The 10,115-nt window shown below is 46.4% G+C and overlaps 1 protein-coding gene across 1 annotated transcript; it reads left to right on the top strand.

Moving 5' to 3' along the window:
* The first annotated feature begins 376 nt into the window (after window positions 1-376).
* LOC135373719 (uncharacterized) lies at window positions 377-1,905 on the top strand. The gene is made up of 2 exons (XM_064606797.1): window positions 377-737; window positions 1,233-1,905. Exons 1-2 carry the CDS (start codon window positions 463-465, stop codon window positions 1,798-1,800), a joined length of 843 nt encoding a protein of 280 aa, XP_064462867.1. The 5' UTR covers window positions 377-462; the 3' UTR covers window positions 1,801-1,905.
* Window positions 1,906-10,115: the final 8,210 nt, after the last annotated feature.

Below are 10,115 nucleotides of genomic sequence, written 5' to 3'. Positions count from 1 at the left end.
TTCACCAACGCCGATTAACATTTGAACCGAGATCAACGGCCCCTTAACTTGATTTTAACGCTTAACTGTGCTTAACTAAAGTGAGTTATTGTACTGAATCATTCATCGCGTCACCGACTAATGTTTCCAAAAATAACTGAGTGTTAACTTCAGGTTTTAGCAACGCTTGATCCCGGTTCAAAGTTAACCAGCGTTGGTGAACGTTGGTCAAACCGGGCTTCTATACCCGTTGGGCTATGCGCCACTCTTTTGAAGAAGAAGAAGAAGAAAGTCTGCCAACCTTTGCACGTCACCGCCACCGCCGCAGGTCACGATCCGTGGCCAATTGCCCCGTGCTATGCGCCACTGCGGAGAAAGACGAAGAAGAAGAAGGTCACCGCCCTTAGTGGCTAACGGTCATTGCGCTGGGGTGGAAGAAGAAGATCACTGCCGCACTGTGAGGAGGAAGGAGAAGGAAGAACAATGTTGAACCTTGCCGCGACGCTGCCTTTTCTCCCATTCCTGCTTGTGCAACTGGAAAGTTGGAGTGGAGAGATTCGCTTGTTAGATGCCCGAGCAGACAAACAGTACCACGAGGGATACGCCTTCACCCTATGGAAGCTGCCGTCGGACGTGGAATGTAGAGACCCCAGGCGGCAGGCGGTCGCTGTACGCGAGACCACTTCACCCTTTTGGCCCATGCCACTACGGTTCAAGCAGCTCAAGAGCGGGTTCTACTGCTTCACAGCCATCAAACGGTACGGACAACGCTCGGGGTACACCGCTACAACGTTTGCGGTTTTGCGGGAGTGATTGGATCGTTACACCGTAATAATAATAATGATAATGCTGGTATTGATAATAATAATAATAACAACGCGTTTTTATTACGTGCTTAAGAGCAGCCTCGAGGGCCTTTGTGTGGGCGGGTCGGTCGTGTTCATATGGGGTGAGGCACACCAGTAAGTGCGCATGTGTGGAAGAAGAGAGAAAAGCTGGGTGCGATTGAATAGTCGGACGAATATTGTTTCCGCTTGCTTGCTTTTTGGAGGGTTTTGTACCCAGAGAGCTTTTGTCAGGAGGGCGTGGGCTAAATATTTTTGCTCTGAGCCGTACTAGATCTTTTTAGCTTAGCCCACTTCTCATTGCTCTCTGTGCCCCCGCAGTAACGCATAAGCTTATTCATCGGGACGTCTATAAGGTGACCAGACGTTCCACTCAACCTAACGACTTCTTGCACCTTCTCTGGGCAGAAACTGCTACCGCAAATGCCACAATGTCACCTCCGCGGTCACACAACTTCGGGGAACCAACCCTCCTCCACGTTGCTGCGACGCTCGCGACGTCCACTTCACATGGACTTCGAGCGACAGCGTCTTAGACGTGACAGTCACCACCACACGAGACAGCGTCGCCTGTCGCCTGTTCCTGGTCACCATTTGGCCGGTGCCTCTGTGGTCGGACGTCTGTTACGATCAGCTCAACAAACGTCGCCATATCACACATCAGGCCGCAGCAAACTCGACCACAAGCTTCTTTACGCTGAACAAGAGCGAAGCTTTCTGTGTCACTATCATACCTGGATGTTTTGAATGCCATCTACAATGTCCCGTGCTTGCTACCCAGAAGGTTGCCATCGGAGCGGAGTTCAACTACGTAGTTCCTACTGAAGGTGAACGTGTGGCTCAAAACGATACATTGGAACACATTATTCGATTCGTTTTTGTTGGAAGCATCTTATTGTTGGCTATGTGGACGGCAGTCATTGTAAGAATCGTAACAACTATTACAGTGTCAACAAGGGGCCAGATTGATGTGTAATGTGTCGTCCACGTTCATTGCCCAAATCCTATTTTTGCCTTTGCGTACTTCGTTGTGTTTGTTCCCGGATATTCGAAGTCATAAAAGATACTTTTTAATGTTGTATGCACTTGGAAATGTTGTACCCGCGTATCTGCATCGACGTCTGCATCCCAAGGAGTCCGTATCTGCAGCCAATAGATGTAAGTATTCTCGTGCATGCGGCTTTCCCAACACATGCAAGTGTGTGTTGGGGAGGTTACTCTAGTTTCACTGCTGAGGGTGTGAGGGCGACTGCCTGCCGCTAACAGAACTACGCGTGTGGGGAGGGCAAAAGGAACTATTCGTATCCGCAGCAAATAGATCTGTTAAGTATTCTCGTGGATACTGCTAGCCGAGTACGCAGTCACACACATGCGTTCGGATAACACGCAGTAATGAACTGCTTTGTGTGTGAATTGTTTGCTGCACTGGCTCTGGCACACCATGTGATACCCCTGTCACACGGGGAAACTGAATGTCATTCCCAACGAACGACATTCGTATGAATGTCATTCGCAAAAGCTAAGCGTAGCTACACGGCAAAGAGAAATGACATTCCGCGCTGATGCTAATGGCGATTCGTGAAATAATTGGACAGCTTCATACGACTGTGCATGCACTCAATTTTTATATACTTTTGCGTGCTTCTGAAAACTGCGTTCAACATCGCGCCTTCGAACCTGCGCTTTGCCTTAGTCCGTACTTTGCATGTCGTACAAGCCAAGCTACAACAAGCTGTCACAACAACTGTCGTACAACAAGCTAAGCCAAGTCGAGTACGCATCTGGACGGAGGAGTCACCAAACAAAATGGCTGATCGCGAGGAGAACGATTTTGCGGCGGGCGATGAACAATGCCGCGCGCAACAGCTGATCTGTCTCGTGATCTGTCCACTGGGTCCGTTCTTTTTCCCCACGCGCGACAGATGATACGTCTGGAACTACAGTGGCTGTAGGCGAAACTCCTGCCAAGATGTCCGCCATAGCGCTGAGCATGGCGTCCGTGTTGACAGCGGACGAGAGTAGTTGGGTAGTATCGTGTGAACATTACTTCACATCTGCTTTCCTCAACTCAGATGTCACCATTTTTACAAAAATTAATGGCTGTAAATTTTTCGGTCGCATTTTTGTCGTTCTGAATGCTTGACGTTGTTGTTTCTCACTGCCTCTCTACTGTCCAGGGTATGCAGTTCGTGCGAGGGGGAAGAGTGAATGAGTTCCTCGCGTGTAATGTCATTCTGCGTACCCGTGTAGCACTGAACAAATGACATTCTTAGGAATGCCATTCGTTGGGAATGACATTCAGTTTCCCCGTGTGACAGGGGTATGAGTTGTACTCCGTGGCCGAATGTAACCGTCTTCTGCTCGGCGGCCTGCAACGCAACCACTCACCTTCGGGGCAATGACTGAGGTTTTTGCTGCCGAGAGACGCGGGCCTCTGGCGATTTTCCGCAACGTTATATCGCCGTCGGCAATGGTGTGTCGTAAATACCGCGTTGCAACTTATATTTACGTGTTGGCAATCGGACAACAAAGCAAGTGCGTTGTGAAGTGCGGCTGTGATCTTTGGATGCTGGCCCCCTTTGTTGCTCGATTTGTTTCTACGAATTATCAATGTAAAAGACTGGGTGGCCTAATGTTTTGTTTGGCCTTGTTTCAACTTGTGTTCTTGAAAGCATCTCCGCGTTTTCAAGCGATTCTGATTTACTCTACATTTCGTGGTCTACAGACGCGACGGGCTGGCAGTATATCCTTTCGTCAAAGGGCTTATTGTTTGCCTCAGAATATATTTGTTTCACGCAAGAATACGTGTTTTACGAGGTACTCAGTGTTGAGCACGTCGTAAATGTGAACAGTTAGTAGTTAGCATGCATACAGAAACTCGACTGTAGCGTATTCTGTGAGAGTAATCTGTACATCGTGTTTATTAATCCGTGAGCATTAGGAGTGTCCAAATGGAAAAAGCTGTATGTAGTGTGTGTGGTCTGTGTATGAGATGGTGAAGCCTCACCGAGGCAGCGGTATAAGTGGACATGTAAAGGGGGATAAGAGGGTAAAGGTAAATGAAGTTAAATGATACGAAATTGTTAAGAGGTAACAGTAATTAAAGGTAATTGGATGTAATTACACCTGTCCCTCACTCTTTCCTGCTGTCATCTCTCCATCTGTCTACAACTGTACGCCGCTCGTAGCCACAGTTGCTTCGCGGTGCTAACACGGAATAATAAAGGTAATTAAAGCAAGAAAGTTAAGTTTAAAGGTAATACATGTAAGAGAGAAAAATATTAAATGAATTAAGGATTACGGAAGGTAACCGCAGGTTACCGAAGTTAATTAAAGTCAATTAAAGGGAAATTGATAGTAGTTCAAGCAAGTAAACGCAATTATAGGGAGTAAAATTGGCTTCAAGATTACCGCAGATGACCTGCGGTTACCTCCGGTAATTAAAAGGTAATTAAAGCGTAATAGACGACTTCGGAAAATCGCCGTGCTCTTTGCGCACGCATTGCATCCTGGGCACTTGCTGAGTGGGGGACGCAGAATAATCCTTCACATTTCGCTTTCGCTGACCTTAACACGTCGTGGACAATGGACCGGTAGGGGAGAAACAGAACAACAACGAGAAAATCGTGCGCGCTGACGGAGCGGCGGAAATGCGCCTCTACTTCCGCCGCCCGCAGACGCCGCCGCGTCGGTCGTCGCCAAGTGAGAACTGGCCCTAAGCAAGCGATATTGCGCTTTGTTGAAAGCGATGTTTTAACGAACGTAATAGAATTTAGCATCAACTCAGGAACAAGGCCAACTGGTGAATGAAGCACTTCTAGGTTTATATATTCATCCGAACGTTGAAAATACTACTTTACTCCTTCGAACACTTAAATGGTTACATAAAACCTTAAAGTGCTACTACGGACTAAGTCGCGTGTCTTCAGAATCCCACCAAAGTTATGTTACTGAAATCTTCTTGTCTCACTTTACATTTCTGCAAAATATCTTTGCTCTACGTGACGTGAAAGCTAGAGTAAAGTAATTTTTATTTTTTGAGAACTGTGACGTCATGTTAGGCCATGGAGGTAAGAAACTAAGGAGATGCCCTAAGCGCCTCTCCCAATGCAAGCGAGCGTGCTGTGACCCGCGCATGGCATTGTGGTTAGTTGCCCACACACGTGACCCATAAACGTCACGGCAAGACGTCATAAAACATGGCGTCCTCCATGTCCGCGGCGTATCTTACCTGAATACAGAGACGAGCTGCGGCCGAATAACTTGTTTCCGCTTTCATAACATATTTGGAGTTCGAAGTTATCACACCCGTTGAAACACAAGATAGATCATCTCAGTGTGGAAGCAATGGATCACTAAATCGCTAGAAGATATACGTACGTCATCGTGACATTGCCTGGCTTCTCTTCTGTTTTGCTATTTTGCTGCGATTTATCACGCGCCAAATGTTGAAACAACCCATAACCTTCAAAGTATTGTGCGAATGGACTCCTTGAAGGTAAGGCGTTTGCTGAAGATGAAGTTTGCTAAACTTCAAAGCCTCCGCGCAGACCGCCATAACGCCGAAACATGTGGGGATCACGTGACCGGGCAACTAGATGGGCGTGGTATTGCCAGGAGCGACCGCTAGAGGGGTCCCACGGCCTTCTGATCTTTTAGCCCTCTCCTTAGTTTCTTACCTCCATGTGTTAGGCACTGACGGAGCGCCCGACTGTCATCTGGCAACGTTGTTGTCCTTGGCGTCTTCCGGGGGCTCACTTTTTGCACTCCGTAAGCGGAGCCCCACGTGACGTGTCCTCCGACCTTCGAGAAAACACAAGGAGGGAGAAGACATCTCTCTCATTTTCTCCTCTTTCGGTCAGCCTCACGTGACTTCTCCACCACGTGACCCTCCTCGGACGCCAGCGTCGTGGCTAGGAGAAGAGTGCCATCTCCAGAACATGACATCATCGCAATTTGTGGGCTTATGATTACGTCACCCGCTCATCGAAACTCGTGGAGGATCAGCAGATCTTCAACAATTGACAGAAATGCACAGCGTTCGCAAACAGGATTGAAATTTCGCGTGTAGAATCCTTGAGGCACCTTCTTTTCGTGGACTAAATAAAATGAACGCTATTCTCCGAGTCCGGAGTGACACTTTAAGTGCGATGATGGGTTGCTTTCAATGTGGAGAAACATCACACACCAAAATTAGCGTTGCAGATGCCTCCTAACATGCCTTTTAAAGCTCAGCTACGCCGATTTTCGAGTGTTACAGAATGGAATGGTACTCACACGATGTGTTCATAAGGGAACACTGATTATGTATGCAAAATAGTTATCCCAAACTCCTCGCGGTTTTCCGAAAAAGTGAATTTTTAGTTTCACTGACATCCCGTCTTGTGGCTCGCAAACCCTGTGTCGACGACACATTCGTGGTCTGCCCGCGCTCCGGCTTGACATGACCTTTGGCTTGGTTTCTTCCGCCAAGCCGGCCAGTTTCTTCTGCCGAGCCAGCCGAGCCGTCTGCTGCGCAGATTCACATTGGGGAAGTGATAAACAGTTCGCTATTAGGGAGCCAGTACATTTCTGGACTTCACTAAACCCACGAGGAACGTGAGTTTTGCTTCCTTCGACTGCAAAGCATTTGCTAGGCCAGTACAGACTTCCTGGAGTGATTCGTGTTCTGTGCTGCGTGCCGAGAATGCGTGAGCGTTTTGCTCCCGTCTGCAAGAACACTTCAGCATGCAGTTCCAGTGTTTCAGACCACAATTTTCCGAAAGGCGAAAGAGAAATCTATTGACTGCAACAATCGGTTACAACTCCGACTGGGTGCCACCTTCGAAAGCAGTGATTTGATCTGTTCATCTGACTCATACGAATGTTACGGAAGCAATGCTCAACTTGTTTCACAAGAAGCCGAAGATGTCTCGTCCGGGATGCTGTGCCAACCTTATCTGCAGCAGGAGATTGCAGGGGCAGGACTAGGCAGCAGATAAAGGTAAGACGCGTAATGTTAGACACGTCAGTCATGCGGTGCAAATTGCATCACGTAGAAGAGAAAAATACGCTATCTGTCAGTTACCGCTTCATCCTTTAGAGATTACGCCCCAGCGGGTGTATTCTCAGTACAGATTTGGAATTGCCTTATGTGTTAAATGATTTCGCAGGCATTCTGGCACCACCGAAAAGCTTGCACTCCACGTCTCAATTACCACCGTCGGGGTTTCAAGCTGAAGGCTGTCACCAGTGCCATGCCAACCAGACGCCCCTTCAAAGTTCTTCTGTTTTTGTTGACGGAACAGTGACACCTGGTACTGAGACATTTCATTTTCTGATTAATCAAGTGCATTCCATCACTTGTGCTCGACTTCTTGTGTTCGTATACCCTTGCTGTTGCTCGCTAGCTTAGAGAAACCATGCCTGAGGTGCCAGCGCTTTCAGAGTACATTTAAGCAGTATCATCGTATCATATGCACGGCAGCACATCTTGTGTATTTTGAGTAAGGTATAAATTCAATGTTGGCTCAGCTGTTGTATTTTGGTCACAAATAAGGTGTTCTTCCAGAGCGCTCAAGGACAGTTCAAGCAGTTTCATGTGTGCAACAGTACATACTTTTTCTCAGGTGAAGTAAGGTAAATCTGTCCGCCGTGGTGTTCTGGCAGTGCAGCAGAAGCTTGTGTTGCATTGAAGTGGTATCATGTATACAAAAGCTTGTTTTATGCCTTTCTGTAGCTGCTGTACTAAATGTTGTGAGTACAGAGACATTCCTGCAGAACATATCGGAGCATCTTGTGTGCTATTGTTTGTATCATCTGCAGCAGTATATTGATAATGTTAATTATTCAATGACTTCAGCTAACATTTACATTCTTACTTCCAGGTAAACCTGTCACGCAGATGCCCTACCCCTTGGTATGCATAGTTCAAGATTGTACCGAAACAATCCACCTGGAGCATTATTCTTCAATTGGCAGTGGCATTACTATCACAACACACCACATACTGCATGTCTATGGTGCGTGTACAATGCATCAAACCTATTCTCAGGTACAGGCCAGCTGGTACGCAATTACAACATGAGACAACTGACACAGAGACCGTAAAGTCATGCCTTTTCCTCCGCGCCTCGGGTTTCATGTTATTATCCTCACATGCAGCTCGATTCGCCTGTGCTGTGCAGCATGAGCAAAAGCATATATTGTTTGTGGCCACATGACACGGAACACAAATACAGCGAAACCTTCCTATGTTGGACACCCGCGGTGCAGCCGAAGCATCTCCTACTTATAGAGGTGTCAGAGTTACAGAATATGACGGCAACAAAAAATGGAAGAGATCACAGCTGTGAGAAATGTCCCCCTTCTTCAATTTAAGGTCCTTAGTGGTACCTGGTGGTGGTGCCTGGTAGTGGTACCTCTACCCACTCTTCACTGATAATTATTACTGATTTTAGTATATTCAATTCTGTTCAGATTCTACTCAATGGCATTACCTCTGGAGCTTTTCGAGCAGCAAGGACTTGTCTCTGAAGCGTCAGCCCACTTCTGATAGCTTTGATGCAGTGCTCGTTCAAAGGCTTTAGACAAACTGAAGACAAGTGCTCACATAAAGAATTACAATGTAGACTGACAGCACTTGTTTTTGGACTCTAAAAACTAAAGCAACAAAATGCTGAGACCAGTATAGGGGAAAAAAGGGGCAGAAGTCAAGGCCACTGGCTCATTTTGGGTCTTTTTGGTGCAAAGATGGGCCGATATTGAGGTAATTTGGCCAGGGTTAAGTCCGACTTTGCAGGGAAAACCCTATCCTACTTCCAAGATAGGCAGGTGTCCGACATAGAGAATTTCGTCCCCATGTAGTTTCAATGGGAGCCTGCCCGTGCAATGAAATCATTGGGAGTTGTCCGAGGTAGGGAGGTGTCCGACTTTGGAGGTTTTACTGTACTATAGAGCATTCTACATCATGTAATCTAACAGTTGTTCACGTTTGGATATCTTAACCATGGAATTTACCCTGCATGCACCATACCATGTCCAAACACGAACAACTGCTAGAGAGCAGCATGTACTGTTTCCGTATAGCACTTATGGCTTGCGTCCTGTGATCGGAAACAGTGGTGTCTTTTTTCTGCTACAACCAGTAAACTACAGTAAAGATTTAGAAATACTGTGTCATACCATAAAGCACTATGGGAAATGGCAGTTTGAAAAACTGGAGAAGACTGTCATTAGAATGGGGGACATGTTCTACGGTGAAATTTTTTACAGTGTGTGCTGTACCACGTAATGCACTGCAGGCCTACCACAGTATGGTAACACTCTGATTACTGATTTGCTCAAAAAATGAATGTGTGCGTTTCTTGTACTAACTTCCCCTTATGCAAGGTTGTAGAAAAATGTTTTCAGCTAATGGGGAGGGAGAGGACATCATTCTGGAGTCTCGTTGACCTACAATGTGTCGTGTGTGAAGGTCATTTTGAAGAGTGTAGGTGGTACAAGACTGTGTTCCCACATTCTTGGCAGTGTTGACTAATAACCATAATAAAGTAGAGGGTACATTTGTTGCTTCATATATTTGTGTCATGGCAAAGTATGTAGAGATACATCTGTCCCAACATGCAGGTGACAAACTGCTTTTTATGCCTAAACTATGACAAATAGTTGTCTGTTCAGCACCACTGATCATGTGCCAGCCTCCATGACATGTCTGTGACATTCCAAAGTGATTAACATGTCCCATAGATGTGTGCAATGCTGAAGATGACTGTGTACCTTGTATGTATTCTTGATTCAAGAAAAGTACTGTGTGATTTGCTAACAGCGCCTGGCTGTACCTTCACAATTCTACATAAAAATACATAAAGTTTGCCGAAGAAAACATCATGAAGGTTCATAGCGAAAAATCCTGAGACGAGGGATAGAAAGGGACATACACAATGTCTCAACATAGCGTGTTTATGTCCCTTCTTGTGTCTCCTCTTCAGGTCTCGCCATCATGGACACTATCACCAGCTCGCTTGCTGTTGAACCGTTCTTTCAACGATAAGGGTCACTTTCATGGACTGGATGGCAGCCAACATGCTGTCAATAAAAAGAATAATGGAAGGAGCTCAATATGATCCTTAGGCTGTGCGTGGTCATTGCTTTCTGACAAATGGTGACTTAGAAGTTCAGGATAGTGCCTGCAGTGGTAGTATTCTTGTGTTCTCACACGTGACGCCCATTGTGTGTCATCGGTCACCTGTAATCTGCTAATATGCACATAGCTAAAACAAGGTATATTTGTATTTCTTTGAATACAGTTGG

The sequence above is a fragment of the Ornithodoros turicata genome, unplaced genomic scaffold, assembly GCF_037126465.1.
Source record: "Ornithodoros turicata isolate Travis unplaced genomic scaffold, ASM3712646v1 Chromosome31, whole genome shotgun sequence".
Lineage (NCBI taxonomy): Eukaryota > Metazoa > Arthropoda > Arachnida > Ixodida > Argasidae > Ornithodoros > Ornithodoros turicata.
Note: the sequence above shows the minus strand (reverse complement) of the source record. Positions and strands in the feature narration are given on the sequence as shown.